The 17634-nt window shown below is 33.6% G+C and overlaps 2 protein-coding genes across 6 annotated transcripts in view; one reads left to right on the top strand and one right to left on the bottom strand.

Annotated features, from left to right (window-relative positions):
* LOC123527475 (uncharacterized) overlaps nucleotides 1-17634 on the bottom strand; it is a 577437-nt gene that overhangs the window by 54658 nt on the left and 505145 nt on the right. Inside the window, exon 1 of one of the 5 annotated variants that reach the window (XM_053523377.1) lies at nucleotides 2325-2383. The exons of the other annotated variants lie outside the window; for them this stretch is intronic. The gene's annotated coding sequence lies outside the window, so the exon portion shown is untranslated. Of the gene's footprint in view, nucleotides 1-2324; nucleotides 2384-17634 lie in introns of those variants that run through there. 5 annotated transcript variants of the gene reach the window in all.
* LOC123561196 (uncharacterized) lies at nucleotides 8255-16225 on the top strand. The gene is made up of 5 exons (XM_053523964.1): nucleotides 8255-10775; nucleotides 11906-12018; nucleotides 12200-12310; nucleotides 12940-13061; nucleotides 14924-16225. Exon 1 carries the CDS (start codon nucleotides 8255-8257, stop codon nucleotides 10046-10048), a length of 1794 nt encoding a protein of 597 aa, XP_053379939.1. The 3' UTR covers nucleotides 10049-10775; nucleotides 11906-12018; nucleotides 12200-12310; nucleotides 12940-13061; nucleotides 14924-16225.

Genomic DNA, 17634 nt, shown 5'->3' with positions numbered 1-17634 from the left:
CTTAAAATACGGTTATTTATAAGGTCAGGGCCATTGGCTTTTCCAAGTGGTAACGACTGTAGAATTGGAATAATTTCATCAGGTTCAAAATGTATATTAGATAGTTGTGTTCTAACATTATAGTGAGGTGGTTGGGGATCAACTTGAGGGTCAGCGTTAAGTTTTGTTTGAGCAACAAAAAAGTCATTGAATGCATTGGCCTTTTCAGCATCATCATACAATGCATCTGAATTAACTTGTAAGGGTGGTATGGAATTAGTATAGCTTGGTGACATAAATGATTTAATGACTAACCTATGATTTATTACCATGATTGCACAATATGTTGTCAAAAACCATTTCCAAATACTTCATAATGTCAAATATAATTTAAAAACGATTTTAAATGTTTATCATCAAATTTGTCTTTTTGCAATGAAGTTGAGCATTCGAACCAGGTTTTATGTTTTGATGATTTAGGCAAGAACATTTTCAAAATGACTCTTAAATAAGGCTGCGTAAAACAAGTAACATATCCTTCGACCCCACAGAAATTGTTAGAGTAAGATCTCCGTCTAGCGGTTTTGGAGGAAATTTTGTATTCAAGTTTCTACAGTTTGTATCGCAACCAGAAGTTTCACTGAATGGATTTCTCTGTACAATTTTTGTAACACGAAAACACTCCTATATTACAGTCAGGTCTCAATGTAAAATGAGTCGTTTGAATCGTGATCGTCAGATACCTGTAACCGGTCTCATGACTCATTCATAAGTTATTTAAATATTATTTTGCAATTTAAGTTTGCATTGTTCGTAAGTATGGACCTGGCACTAATTAATTTTCGCCAATATTTTCGGACGTTTTCGTCAATTTACGCAATATGTGTATTCTGAATATCTGTATTACTAAAGTAACAGGTACAGTTAACCGATGTCACGGTGGCGTAGTGGTAAGTTGTTTGACTTCCACGCATGTTACCACGGGTTCGAAATCACATTAGATATTTTTTTATTTAATGTAATGTTATCGATGCCTGTTTTATTTTTACATTACTGCATACATATTATATGTTATGAATTTTAGTTGTTTCTCTTCTACCATTTATTTTCTGGATACGCTGATGACAAATACTTTATATATTTTTATATAAGATACTTCTAACACTATTTAAATCCACCTTGTCTACAACGGTTAAATATGATAACATTCAGTTATTTGTAGACCATAAAAACACGATACGTTTGATTCGATAGGTGCTTAGTTTGTATATAAAACTTTTAAAAAATGATGCGGTTAGACCTAGGACTAGAACACACAATCTACAGATTGGAAGTTAAACGCTTTGTCCGCACAGCTACCTGCACATGTGACATTACGTTAATAAGGAGTTATATATATGTTATAGTTATATCGCCATTCATGTTCAGACACCGAGAATTAATTTACGGAAATAAACGGAATATTCATGAGTGCCAGGTCAATACTTACGGACAATATCAAATACACACATTTCATTAGTCATGAACATGATGATGTGATGCGGAGTTTTTATCCAGTCATAACGATTGTTCCTTAAAACATCTTTATACCTCTGTTTTACTCATGATGCTCGTGAATATACAGATTGGCATTAATCAAGTTGATTTCATTATATAGTTGTATAGCGCAAGTTGAGGCACTGTACGGCATATGTATTTATTCATTACAGTTCTTCTCAGTTAAAACCGGCAGAAAAAGCCTAGCATGATCGCCGGATAAAACTTCGAACCCTTGACTGCACAGATAACTTTATTGATGGATATGCGTAAAACAGGACAGGTACATGTACAGTGTTTTGTTGCATGTCAATTGGTCCAATGGAACTTTTGTAAACTACCAATATCTTAAATGGTCATAATGCCTTTGTTCAAATGTTTCTGACCCATTTTTATTTTGTTGTGAACATAAAATGTATCATTCTCTTGTTAAATAGCTTTTCAGTTACTGTTTTGGATGAACACATAAGTAAATAAAACTAGCAAATCGCCTTAAATAAGAATGATTAAAGTGAATACTATATTGCTTCACACGTGCCAATTGAAAAATAGTCACTCCATTACAATTATTCATTTATTTCATAGGCTTAGCAGTAAGATATTTAAAGCAATAGTCATCTAAACACTTTAAAACAGTAAATGCAGCGCAGTGAAAAACATTGAAACTTCCGTGTTTAGGTTTCAGATGAATCCAAAATCATTATTTAGGAGGATTATATTTAAACAGAATATATAACATGTACTTATTTGTATACTAGTCATTTACATCTCGTGAACAATAATAAGTAGTGAAGTGAATTAGTATTTACCTAAATATGCCGTGTTATATTCCAGTGCTCATTTCGATCAAATTTATTTTTGGGTAAACACGTAACATTTACGCATGAGTTGATGTTTTACTGCGCATGTCAATATCAAAATGCAAATGGTATTATAGGGAAAATAAAAAAAAAATAACCACGCGTGTATTTAGATCTTTAAACATTTTAGATATCTATGTCAAGGGTACATAACATTCCAATGAGCGATATCCGATAACCGTATGCTAGTACAAGGGACTACACTGTAGGACAAATCACATATTAAAGTAATCAAGTTGTCTCCCGTAGTCGTAGCTATATTCATTTTTAGTCAATAATGATGCAAGGGTGCAAGAGATTGCGGGAAGGGGGATCCCATCCTGCAACATTGTGGTACTTTAAACCCTAAATTATTCATTCTGTTGAATTGTAAGAGAAGTAGATTTCAGTCAAGTGTTATGCGTTCTTTTTTTTTGGCAAGAAGAATAGGAGTTGTTTTTGTTTAACTGTATTGAGAACCTTAATTACAGCCTTGATACCTCTGTTCTTCTGTACAGTTTATTATCTAAACATCGGTGGCAATACTGTTCTTTCTTATAAATGTAGAAAAAAGTGTTATGCAATGGCATATACTTACTAATCTTGTACTCATAAAAGCAATCCAAAAGCAAATAATATGGCATTCGGAGCATTGGAACTTTTTTTTCAAAACTTTGATCTTGAGCCAGATATTATTTCAGTAATATAGGAGTCAGAATTTGTAACAACATTAAAATTTTAATTTAGCAGTCTCGTATTTATGTTAGACGATATATTTCTTTATTTCCTCCATTGACGAAGAGCATATGAATCATACAATACAAACAAATAAGAAAACAATATATACAAAATATATGTACATGAGAACAACAAATCGAGGGCTTGGTGCAAAACTATTGTAAGAGCATATAAATAAAGAACAAGATACAATAGTTTTGCGCCAAGCCCTCGAAATGCATTTGAGATATAATTTCCATTACATGCTGAAAAAGATCTATATATAACAATTTGGTCAGCAAAATTAAGTTTCTTATTCACTTAGATTATGAAATTGAGCATACATGAATGGAAAGAAAAAACATCTTGTAGAATGGAGAAGACATGTAAGTATTAAACTACTAGAACGATATTGATATATAAATCTATTTTGATGTAAACAACTTGAGCGATCAATCTCAGCTGAAAATATAACACACCATATCAAAAGCCTTAATCGAAACGAAACCATTAAGACTTTTACGATGTGCAAATACCTTGGCGATATTATTATTATTGTTTATTTTGCTGATCTATTATGAATTCAAGTAGGCAATTGCTGAACTCACATAGACATATTTTACAACCAGTTCATCAGATGTGCACACTTTACAAAAGCTTTAAAGCTCTACACCCTGGCCTCGTCGCTCAAACAAAATGATGAGAAGCCATGAAACATTTCAATTATTTGTAAGTCAGGAGAAATTGTACATAGTGTTTGAAAGTTTTTTATACCCAAGCTTTTAGACAGTGTAACCCATAACAAGGATCTCTTCGCTTCATTTGAATGACAAAACAACAAAATATGTTTACTCAGGTCATTCGTTACTTGCTTACACTTCGTGCAATGCGTTTGATATTTTCTAGTAAAAAAGTTGACCAAATAACAATAATTTCCTTTTGTCTTATCAAATTGGCAATTGGATGAATTCCAATACAACCCAGGGCAATATCTGTCCTAGTACTTGTTGGTATTGACTGTATGCGTTTAATACACTGGTTACGGAGTTTTCTTAGGGGCAGTAACTGTGTATCAGTAACGCTAGTCCACAGCTGGCTTCCATATAAGGCTTTGGGCAGCACAACTGTCATGTATACTTTTTTGCATGTTAGGGGATGGATACCATTTCTATAAATACCGCAATCTACGATGCTAAAAATGTTTTACGTAATTTGTCGCAACTTAATGCTATATTTTCTTTTAAATCAAGAGTTTTATAACATAGGACACCTAAATGAAGGTAGCTTTCCATTTCGAGTATTGTTTCATCCCCTAATTAATTAAGCTTTCTGTTTTACGATTAACCGAATGGAACGTCAAAAAAATAATAACAACTCAATGGCGGTATAATATTAATTGTCCAGTTTAATAAAGTGTTATTAATGTATTATTAAGCTTATAAACAATGATATAAATAGGAAATGTAACACGCTTGATCAGTAGCAGTGGCTTAAGCGAAATAATAATACTACGCAGTGACATTGAGCAGACACAATGATTCCAAAGTACTAATTTAACACAAAACCATTGTTATCATCAAACACACGCTATTTTAGCCATTTACGTAACGTCATTTAAACGTTTTGACGCTAAATTCGATTTTGGACGTCACAAGATCGTATAAAATAAAGCTATAACACCCCCCCCACCACCACCAACACCATCACCAGAAAGAAAAGAAAGAAAGCTGATTGGAACATGCTATTGAAGCTCTTAGTGCATTTATCTTTCAATGCACCATTTGTACGTCCATTATATATTTCAAATCGCAAAATTGAAATAAACCATAAAATATTATCAGTGTGACAGCTTTGGCATATGAGAATTAAATTTATATACACAGCTATGTTGATCAGGAAGGAGAACCAAATGCATCTAATTATAGATCTACGCATGCGTAAATACCGTCACGAGCAAATCTTACAGATGGCGGGAGTTAGAGGAAGGTAACTACTGATGCAAAATAAAACGCAGACTGATGCATTCAATTTATAAATCGAAATAATCTTGCCTGTGAGAAAAGGCTAAAACTTGTCGAAGCTTTTTTTCCAGTATCTCCGTTTTTCTCTATTTTTATTTATAAGTGGTCTCATGTGTTCGGGATAAATACATTTTCAACAACTAAATCATAAAAATGAATGTACAACCATATGAAAAACAATGAAAAAATAGAAAAACAAGCAGATTTTTACATTTACATGTACAATTTTGTCTGTATACAGGTCATATTTGCCGACAAGGAATATGATACAGTATAATGCATCATCACATACATACAAAATACATCCATTTTACAAAATTGTTTTGTTTATAAATTGTGCAACTCTATAACTAAATACCAAAACATGTTGATATTACCTAAGTAATTATGTTGCATATCATAGTGAAAATGATTTACAAAATAAGCTATTTGCATAAAAATATAATTTATACACGAAGCAGAACTGGGTTAGAGGCTTACATGCCACCCACCAAAAGTTTAGTTTTCACAAAAAATGTTATACAATAAAAAAACAAAACAATAGCAACAACAACATCAACAACGGGTTAGCGGGCTTCCACACCATACACCACACACACCATTTTTAAAGTCTTATTTGATATGCTCGCTTGGTTCACAATTCCAGGAAACATACAGAACTTCAAGAATGATAACTTGTAAGCAGATATTAGTAGAATTGAGACCTTAATTCAAGTGTCGTTTCTTCCATAGGTCAGTTATACCATTGTATACACAGTTCTCATAATCTTGGACAGTACATGAAGGAGAATAGCAGGATACTTTCCATACTAAAAGATACCTGTATTATCAGACACTGAGCGTATGCAGTGTATTGTTTTCTTTTTCATCTTTCACCTTTAACGTATACCTTTGTCTGTCTATTTTGCTGTCCTCAACATAGAAAAACAACTGCTTATTTAGTTTTGTTTCCTTGTTTCTAGGTTGATGGATTACAAAAGTATTTATCTAAATACAAATACAAATATTTTGCATTGTGAATTTCGCATTCTGAAAGAATTACATACATATGTGCTTTGGTATTGACGTGGCTACCCGCGTCGCCCTGTTTACCTTTACTATGGGACGTTTTTAAGTAGTTCCTTTGTGTTCGACAGTTGAAATCTGACTTTAAGAAGCTGACATCACGCATACAAAATTTAGACTTATGTTGCTGACTACAGCCGTCGGTAAATTCATGTACAAACTTTAAATCGTACTTCAACTGGTCTTTCAGGTAAGATTCAATCAAAAGTTATGCGAATATGGTGCATTGTATCTCTGAAATGAGTACTGCTTTCAAAAATTACAAAAGCATAAGTTCTTTTACAATGTTTGGTACATACATTGAGCTTGATTCAGTATTTTCTGTTTCATGGCGGTATAATACACTTACATGTATAGATACTTCATTTCGTGAAAAAAGTCAAATTGAACCTTACCCTGAAGTTCACACTTGAAGTCTTCCGAGTAATCATGTACCATGATAACATGTCCTTCCGGTAAATTGTCCAGTACTATAGTTGGAAATTGAAAAGTGAGTTTCTGATGTAATCCCACATTTCTTTCTTTGTGGAAGTAAATTTTAAAAACTGTTGCTTTTTAATATCTCTTCCGTGTCTGTCATTCTTACCTGTAAATACATACTCATACTTGTTCCAGGTTACAATAATGTAATTTTACTTACACCGTATGTTGTACAATTACGTTTTAATCAGGACATTCTAAACATTTTTCATCATTAATTACTACAGGCAGGCACAGTCTTTCTTCAGTAATATCAGACAAAGTTTCCCATAAAACATGATCATCTTTTAGATCTGGGGCCGTATTTCAGTAGCATCTAAGATTTGGAAATAATCTTAAGTTCATATAATTTCCTTAAGTTTTGATTATTTTTCCTTAAATCTAAGATTTTTTTTTAAGTGTGATTTCAGAAATTTTTTATCTTAAGTAAAATCTTAAGATATGTATTTTTTGTCCTTAAATCTAAGGAAGCACCTCACCTTCCTTATCTTTCTAAGAAAATTCTTAGTTCACAAATATCAGTAAAAAGACAGGCTATATTTGCTGTATTTTCTGCATTTTAATATCTTATATTGGATTTTTCAGGAAGACAGGTGAGCCATTGTATTGTTAGTAACCCGGTAAATTACGGCGCTGTCGTTTATTAGATGCAGTTCGTTAGAAGAAAGACAACTCGGTTGGGATTGTACGAACGCTCACGGAAGTAATAAAGAACAACTGTACAATAAGTTGTGAAAAATATAAGCATGCAAAAAATCAATTTACACGAAGACGAGATCAAGCAAATGAGGAAAGGCTAATGAATATTAAACAACTTTTCTACAATGAATTGAACAAGGCAAAGAAAAATCATATGAATGAGCTTGTGAAAAAACTAAACCCTAAGGTTCCAGGAGTCTTTTGGAAGGTAATAAACAATGTCAGAAAAAGTGAAAGTAAAATCACAGTTCAACCAATACTGAGAGAAGACCAGACACTAGCAGTGACAGATCAAAAAATTTTGTTGGAAATGATAAAAAAGTATGGAAAAGAAGAACTGGATGTTAAATCATTAAATCCAAGATGGTACCAGGATGTAGAAAATGATGTTAAAAAGATTGAAAAATTAGAATTCAAAAAACTGTCATCAAAAAAACTACATGGAAAACTGTGAAAGTGAGAACATTGACATTTCTACTGCAGAAGTTGAAATGGCTGTAAAGGAAACTGTAACAAACAGTGCCCCTAGTCCAGAGGAAAAAGTGTTTGGAATTATGCCACAAAGAGGAGGTGATGCTGTTATTGAGGGCTTAAAGTATATCTTTCAAAAATGTTGGTCAAGTAGAATTTTACCAAATGGTTTCAGGATGGATCCGAAAGTTATGGTCCCCAAGCCCGGTAAATCAGATTATAATTCTGCAAAATCATACAGACCTATTACACTGGAGAGTGTAATAGGTAAAGTTATGGAAAGAATAGTTAAAAATAGACTAACTTGGAAATTAGAAGTTGAAGGTGGAATTTCCAAACATCAGTATGCATACAGAAAAAAACAAATCATGTACACAAGCAGTTCTTAGAGTGGTAAACTCGCTACAGGCAGCCAACAATTCAGGTCTGACAACAATTTTGGTAGTAATGGACTATGAATCATGCTTTGAAAGAATCTGGAGGGCAGGATTACTAAGAAAAGCTGCAGCAAATGGCATTAATGGAAGACTCTGGATGTACTTGAGAAGCTACCTGAATGACAGACATTATTACATCAAAGTAAACAATATGAAATCAGAAACAATGACATCTACTGTTGGAATTCCTCAAGGATCTGTACTAAGCCCTACACTGTGTAACCTGTATACCAGTGATTCCATGGAAGCTGTTACAGGTAGGCATACAGAATATGCTGATGATGCAGGTCTCTGGAACAGTGACCATAGTGTTGAAACAGCAGTACTCAAAACTAACCTAGACTTAGAAAAAATAACAAGATGGTGTGATCAGTGGAATATGAGAATTGCTCCAGAAAAGACTGAAGTCCTTGTTTTTGGAAAGAATAGAGATAACCTTGATCAGACAAATACACACATTTTCCTGAAAAACAAAGAAATCACTGTTAGTAAAAGTAAAAAGGTTTTAGGGATAATCATTGATGATAACCTTAAATTTGAGCAACATATCAAGGAGAAAACAGCTGCTGGTTTTGGCGCTTTAAAAAGTATAGACATGTTTGTAACGCAAAACTCTGGATGTACTCAGTCTACCTATATGAAACTATATAAATCCCTTGTCCAGCCAGTTTTTACCTATAGGGTGGCAGTGATTCCTACAGCTTCAAGTGACTACAATAAATGCTTCGGATCAATTCCGAGAAGTGCCATGGTAAAGGCGTCAGGTTGCCTGTCTAGTACAAGTACAGAGGCACTAGAGATCCTCATAAACTGTATACCATTGGACCTGCAGATAAAATTGATACAGGCACAAGAGGTCATCAGAATTGCAGAAAAGAGAGAGACAGACCCTTTAAAGGAGGAATTTAACAATTGGCTATCTGACACTAATAGTTACAAAGGGAAACCAACTACCTTCCAACTGCTCATGACAATATTTAATGAACTGAGGGGCACTTTGAAGCTTGAAAATATAGAAAGAGAATTTGAATATAGCAGAGAACATTATGGTTTGTCAAGAAGAAGGGAACATGTGCATACAGATAATTTCAAAGTAGACAAAGATATGCAAGTAGACAATATCAGAGAGATAATAGATTCTTGTGATGACAACACGGTTTTAGCATTTACAGATGGTTCAGCACTTGGCAACCCAGGTCCCACTGGAGCGGGCGCTGCAGTTTACTTGGAAGGCTACTCTTCTATACCCATCCTGCTCAACAGGGGAGTAAGCAAAAATAGTAACAACTACTCAGGGGAAATAGTGGGAATAGAGATAGCACTGGAATTTCTGGCTGATATAAATACAATCACTGGTAGAAAGATCCATATATTTACAGACTGCCAAGCTGCAATCATGTCTGCTTTTTGCAAGGAAATCCCCACCAACAAAATTGAGGCCATCTCAAACATCAAGAAATATTTAGCTGCAATTGAAGAGAGACAAAATCATACAGAGGTTCACTGGATTCCTGGACACAAAAATTTGACTGGAAATGAGCTGGCTGACAAACAAGCAAAATTGGCTGCAACAGAAATGAGCATGGCAGAAACAGAAGAGAAAGGGATGTTAGATGCTAGAGAAGCTGTGACTGCTATGAAAAGTAAGGCTGTTAAAAAATGGAACAACAAATACTTATTATCAGATAAAACAGATACCATACAAGAAATTTTCAGCAGGGCAGGATCAAGGAACTGTACAGGAGAAGAAGACAGAAAGAAAAAACTTTTCAATATTAAACCAACTGCTGTGTGGTCACAGTAAATTAAGAAATCATTGGTCTAAAATTGATAAGGACTTATCCAAGTATTGTGAACAATGCCAAATTCCAGAAACAGTTGATCACTACATTTTCAAATGTTTAAGATTCTCTTCACAAAGAGATACACTTGAAAGGACAGTTGAGGACATACTATACAGGAATAGCATAGACTGCAGCACCATTTCCATGTCTACACTGGCAGGAGAAATAGAGGATGTGACAGTCACTGCAAAAGAAGAACTTGTCAAAGCTTTTGCAGCATTTATAGAATCATCAGGCAGATTTTATTAAATGACATTGAAACAACTTCCCTCAAATTTAATACAATATTTTCATATTAATAAAGTAGCAAAAGTGAAAAAGCACATTGTGTAAGCAACCTGTGATGACAACGATAATGCACATAGTGGTCAACGCTACAACAAAAGCGGAAACGATCTACACACACACAAACTGTATATTTATACTTTTAATGAATTTTTCTCAATTATGAATGGATAATTTGGATAAAACACAACCACTAAACTCGAAAATGGTCGTCCATATGCACTGGAAACAGATTATTGTGATATAAAGGACTGTCTTTTTTTCAACTTCGTGATGCAATTCGGATAGGTACCCAATGTCGGATTCCCTGAGAATGCCTCATTACCACAGAGTTATTGCGTTGAACAGTCGTCCTTGATCATTAGTCGATGGATAGTGGGTCACAAGAAATGGATATAAACGGTATGTAGATATAATGTTTATTGATTCATGTAATTCAGCACTATATAAAATCATTACTTAATTTTTGAGATTGTTTATTACGCAGTCTTTTTTTTTGTTGATTTTCATTTGTAGATACCTAATATAGCTCTACTATCTATTGTTTTTTATAACATCACTCTGTGATGAACTGTTATTAAAGTTACTGATGTTACATTTGACACTATAGTTTGATACATGTGTTAACGAAAGTATGTAAACAGGTTAAAAGTGGAATTATGGGCATTTTTTCAAGTCAAAATTCAGCTGAAATAGATGTGTGTGTAAAAATGGTGGATGGAATTATAGCTTTTAACCCAATATACCAAACTCTTCCTGTTACCTGTACGAAATAATAAATTTCCAAATTCATTTTTTGTATGACTTTTCTTATTTTGACTGGGGCAGTCTTTTTAAGAATTGTCAAACTGCATGCAGGAGTTGTTTCCTTTCAACTGGAGAAATCTCTACCTATAGGTAAGGGAGATCACTGCGTAGAAGATGGAAGAAAAGAACTATTATTTTATTAGTCTGATTTCTTTATTTCTAAAGCATCAACTTCAAACACTTATGCGGCATTATTGTAAATTTAACACATTTAAATGCACAGCAACCGAAAATTGCTTTTATACAACATTCACCAAAAACACACTATGTGCAGTAAGATGCGCATAATGCCACTAATACAGAATGAATTTAAGAAATAATTTATAGCAAAAAGAGTGCTTTATCAATATTTATGCACGATGGGTGGTTATAAGCTGGGTGTAATAATTTCACGAGGGCGCATCCCAAGTGAAATTATTTGAACGACGTATTATCACCCAAGTGTATAAATACTGTTAAAGCACACTTTTGCTATAAATTATTTCAATTCTTATATGCCCTTAATCTCAAACAATAGATAAATTATAGAATCGCTTTTTCTTGATCGCAATAAGAACTTTGACGTAATCGCATGTTAACGTGACGTCATTCCAGCACGAGTGTTTTAACAGAGACAAGCGTATTAGAATTTGAGTTAAAATTCATTTTCAGACTTAGTTGGTTCTTTCTGCAAATGATAACATTATTATAAAGAATTAATAAAAATATCATTATTCTTTTTTCAGACTGAATCTGGTAAAATAACCAGGTGACCAACATGACCAAGTGACTGCCAAGCTTTGAAAATGCCTCTTTTGTAAATGCAGCAATTGACGTTCAAGTAACAGGATAACACCTGGTATATATGTAATTTCTTTTTTTTTAAGGTATTTTATAAATAATGGATTATGATACTAAGAACAAGCAATTTATCTATTTACAATTTTAAGGTTAACCTGAGAAATTGTTGAAAGATGAATGATATGATGTCTTTTTTTCTTTTTTTTTAAATTGCAATGATGAGTCTTGAACTATTTCAGACTGCCGTATGTCTTAGTTCAAAGAAGCAGAAGAATGGTTTAATTTGTAAATGCTAATGATGTAAAAACTACACTCAAGAGACAGACCTGGTGACAGTATTGCAGGTTCAGGTAATAAAATCATATTCACTGTAAATATTTAAAGATGCATTGTGCACCAATGATTTCATTATATATGTAGAGAGTAATATGTGCTGTGTGTCTGTTTTGTTTAGAGTAAGAACTTTATAAAAATTATTACCCATCTTATTTTAATTGTAACCATGATAATGATATAGTACGGACAGGCCTATTGGGTAAGGTGCTGGCCACTGAATCAAGCTTTTTTGGTTTATGCACCACTAGGGTCTCTACTACGCCTTCTCATATGACACCATTAATGGTTTTTACAGGATGTATATTTGAGAGATACTAATTTACATGAGACAAATGTTCAATATTGAGACCCTTCATGACTGGTTAACTTGTAAAATATTTTGGTATGTGTCCAATTATATGAGCCGCGCCATGAGAAAATCAACACAGTGGCTTTACAGTCTGGTCAGGATTCATGCTGTTCGCTTTCAAAGCCTATTGCAATTAGAGAAACTGTTAGCGAACAGCATGGATCCTGACCAGACTGAGCGGTGGTCATAAAGCCACTGTTTTGATTTTCTCATGGCAAGGCTCAATTATATTATATCGATCCATGTGAAATCTATGATTTGTTTTTTATGATGATATAAAATTTATGATTGTAGGAAGTTGTTCATACAGTTCAATATAAACCTCTTGAGGGAATCAGTTGAGGAGACTAACCGTCCAGTGTGTTGGTTTATAACATGTTTAAACACAGATAATAATGAGATATTGGTACACTCAGGTAAATGTTTACACTTGTAATTCACTGCGGGGAATCACATGATCAAAATAATCTCTAAACCAAAATAAATTTAGAAATAATATGGGATAATATTGAAGAATCTTTTGCTAAAAATCTAAAATATAGCCTATCATATGCCAACACACATGTATCCTAAAACTACAACGATTTCAATCACAATCACCTTCTGATTATCTGGAACACTTCAAGAAACTGATACTTATTATTTTCCTTAGTGTTTGTAATGACAGGATATCTATCATTATCGTCAACTACATGATAATTTAACAATTTTCATTAGTCACATGATAGGCTATGTTTAAATTTCATATCTTATCATGACAGGAAATTTTATTCATGTTCTTCAAAATATAACTTTGGTTTAGAGATTATTTTGATCATGTGATTCCCCACAGTGTAATTTATCATAATAAATTCCAAAAAGAAAAATTCTAATATGCTTGTCTCTGTTAAAACACTCTTACGCTAGAATGACGTCACGTTAACGTGCGGTGACGTCAAAGTTTTTGTTGCGACCAAGAAAGAGCGCTTCTATATTTTATCTAGTGTTTGAGATTTAGGGCATATTAGAATCGGAATAATTTATAGCACAAGCATGCTTTAACACTATTTATACACTCGGGTGGTAATACGTCGTTCAAATAATTTCACTCGGGATGCGCCCTCGTGAAATTATTACGCCAGAAGTATAACCACCCAACGTGCATAAATATTGTTAAACCACTCTTTTGCTATAAATTATTTCTTAAATCACTGCATAGGTCAATTAATGTTTGTAATGTCAATGAGAGGCTTGTGTAGTTGATTTCAAAGAACTTCAAGTCCAACTGTCAAGTATGTATTGAACTTTACACATGCAGTTATAAATGATGCATTACCCAACAGTAATTGACTCACACTGTTATTGTTTTAGCCCGACTACAGAAGAAAAAGTAGAGCTATTGCACTCGCCTCGGCGTTGTCAGCGCCGTTGGTTAAAGTTGAGAAGGTGTATATTGTTTTGCAGATGTTGGTCAGTGTGTCAGTATTTATACCAATTGATAACATTTCCCTAATATTTGCCTAATTTAATATTTATTCCACTCACAATGTCCTTGTGTGACCTTATACAAATGTTGTTAATGAATTTCAGATTTTTCAAAAAGCATGGCCGCCAGAGGGCATGGGCATGGTCATTTTGCTTCTGTGATTTTTTAAATAACATATGCCAAAATCACTTAATGGATTTTGATGAAACTTTACAGAAATTTTACCCTAGGTAATCATCATATGAAGTTTGACGCGTGTATGCCTAAAGGTTCTGCATTGATCAATAGTAAATTCTAACATGGCTCGATTTTATTTACAGTCAAAAAAGAAGGAAATAAAGTTCTGTATATTCTGTGATAAACAACAGTTGACGCGCAGACTGGTAAGGAAGCATTATGACGTCAAATTGCCACATGATGTCCGATACATTACTTCTCCGGTAAATTAGTTCCAGCAAAATATTTATTTAAATACGTCAGTCATGGTCAGTGAGCATGTCAGAATGAAAACAATCAAGGCCTTGTTGTGATTTATCTTTAATTTACCACAGTTCATCGTTATGCTTCAGTATTTGACCACTCAGGCTAGCGCCCTCTTGGTTCAATTCCTACGCATCTGAACTCTGACCGTGGTATATTAGACGATAAACCACTCGAAGGCCTTGATTATTTGTTAATTAAACATTCTGACAGATTGAATGACAGGCAGCCCAACTAATATGCCTCCCCATTGGGTGGCCAGAAAAAGATATTAAGGCACTTCATAAGTAGGTGTGATTTCAGTTTGACAGTATAATTTATTTATGTCTTCAGAATCAACGTGGAAACTGTTGGTGAGATGTGTACATCATTCAGCTTTGGAATCCTGGAACTCATGAAGTGCAATGTTCAAATAGCACTCAGTTCAATGTTTGAAGAACGTTCAATGGTATTTCTGTTTTGCTTGAACAGAACAGTACCGACTCCCATTACAGTTGTAGAATTAAGTGACGTGGAAGGCACTGTAGCTCAGCCTAATTATTAATTGTACAAGAATGTAGCCTGTACATATACATGTTGTATCAAGAGGAAGTGAAATTATTTATATGCATGTCCAGAAGTGACTAGCTGTGTACATGGATGTCTTTGTAGAAAACTCATTATTGTTAAGTTTTAAACCTTTGCTTTAGTTGCTATAAAATTTTATTGTAAAACTGATGAAATAATCAGCATCTTTTAATATTCTTAAGGATCACTTATTCATATGATGGATTATTTCTATTGCAATGTACTGCTAACTCACATTGTTGTCACTGTTATGATATGTCACTTAAGGTATTTCTGCACGTTTGAAAAACCGGAAGTGATTGCATAACGTCACTTATCTGGAAAACGTAGAATAATGCCCTGATTCGGCGTACGGAAACAAAAATCAGTTTATGAATTAAGGACAACCTGTGAATAAATATATTAAAATGGCACTGTTACTATCTTTCTAAAGTTAAAATATGATATTAAAACATCTTACACGTTAAATAATCTAAAATAATGTCTTAAAATTAGCTTGAAATAGGCAGTTCACTTTAATCATAGCCAAATATCTCAAAAATAAGCACATGGACCTATACATTATTATTTCGTCGTATTATAGGCCATATGTCTGTTTATGACTCTGAGAAGTTTCATTAAAATCTACATTGCAGAAATATTTCTATTTGCGAAAATGTTTTGAAAATTGCGTTTTTCCCATAGACTCCCATTATGAAAACTTGCGTTAGGTCGAAATTTTTCAAATCAGTCTAGCAAAAAATCAAGCACACAACCCTATCTTTCTTATTTTCTGAATTTTCTTAGAATATTCCGAAATTTTGAAAAATCAGAGTTTAATCAAATTCTACATTGTAGAAAAAATTTCCGGTCCTGAAGTGCAGAACTACCTTAACAGAATGCGATGCCATGTATTTATGATTTACTTCACATTTTTGTATTTCATCAATAAAACATTATTATCATTATAAATTTATAATATATAAATTGAGAGGAATAAATATGTTAGGAAACAGTAAAGATTTTGCTTACTAATTGTAATACATAGATTTTCCCTGTTTTCCTTGTATATAGGTACCAGTAATTGTACTGTGAACACAAAAATGGACAAAAATGTATGAGTCACCAGGCTAAATTGTAAGTTAAGACCACTTGAATACCACACCTGTTCGGACGAAAAATACCACAAACCAAAATGAAGGTCAGAGTTATGGGACTTGGTGCCATCAATTTGTTTTATAACCCCGAAGACACGTGAAATTTCAAATCAATATCTGCATTAGTTTTGGAGATAGTAGCTTGCATGTAAAAACTTTAACCAGATTTTTCTAAGTCCAAAAGGGGGCACAATTTGCTCAAAATACATGTCAGAGTTCTGGAACTTGACCCAGTGAGGTTGGTAATTGACCTAGAAAAAATAAGTTTCAAAGCTATATGCCTTTAAATGATAGCTGTATGTACTTGCATGCAAAAACTTAACCCAGGTGTTTGATGCCGACACCGAGCCAGGGTAAGTAGAATAGCTAGACTATTCTTCAAATAGTCTATCTAATAAAATGGAATGTCTAAACACAGACAGAAATGGCAAGCTGCATGATACTTGTCAGCATGATACATGTCAAACAGCATAAACAGGTATCAACATTTGATCACTGATAAAACTATTAAAAATTGTTACTTTATTCATGATATATGAGCTGCGCAATGAGAAAACCAACATAATGGCATTGCGACCAACAGCCTGCCCATCCCGGCAGTCTGGTCAGGATCCATGCTGTTCGCTAACAGATTCTCTAATTGCAATAGGCAGAAAATGGCGCCAAAAAAGGTAGTAGCATAGAAAAATGGCGCAAAAAAAAGGTAGTAGCATAATGGCGGAGAGAAATAGTTCTTTGTTTTTTTTGCTCTGTAGAGTTATTTGCCTTAGTTTCTTTGCATTTTATTTGCTTAAATCACATGACAGATCTATGCTTGACATGTAAGGTCACTATGTTGGTTTTCCCATGGCACAGCTCATATCATACTTTAGACTGTCTGTCAAAAGTTTCAACAAATGTTGACTTCACTTCAATTTTCCATAGATAGTGTCGGCTGCACAGAAAGATGTACATACAAAACTATAATACTTAATAAATAGTCCAAACGTTGAATGAAAATGGAGTTAGCCTTGTAATTCTCCTGTTCTCTGCATACAAAACTATAGGAATTCCCTTTAAAGACTATTTAAAAAATACATGAAATAAGTCTATTTAATTGTAGTTTTTCACTTTATTAGTCTCATTTATGTACAATACAATTGGCAAAAAACAGAAATAAAATACAGCTCTGTACATAGCCATACTCAGAATAGAACTAGAGCTGCTTTTGAGAAAAGGGTATGTGTCCCACAACTGCCTAATCATCTAGATAGTAAGTCAGTATATATACATGTATATTGGTTACTTAGAGCACATAAAAGACCCCAAAAGGACACCTATACTACTAGAGCGTATGTGCAT

This window comes from Mercenaria mercenaria, chromosome 14, assembly GCF_021730395.1.
Source record: "Mercenaria mercenaria strain notata chromosome 14, MADL_Memer_1, whole genome shotgun sequence".
In the NCBI taxonomy this organism is placed as follows: Eukaryota; Metazoa; Mollusca; class Bivalvia; order Venerida; family Veneridae; genus Mercenaria; species Mercenaria mercenaria.
Note: the sequence above shows the minus strand (reverse complement) of the source record. Positions and strands in the feature narration are given on the sequence as shown.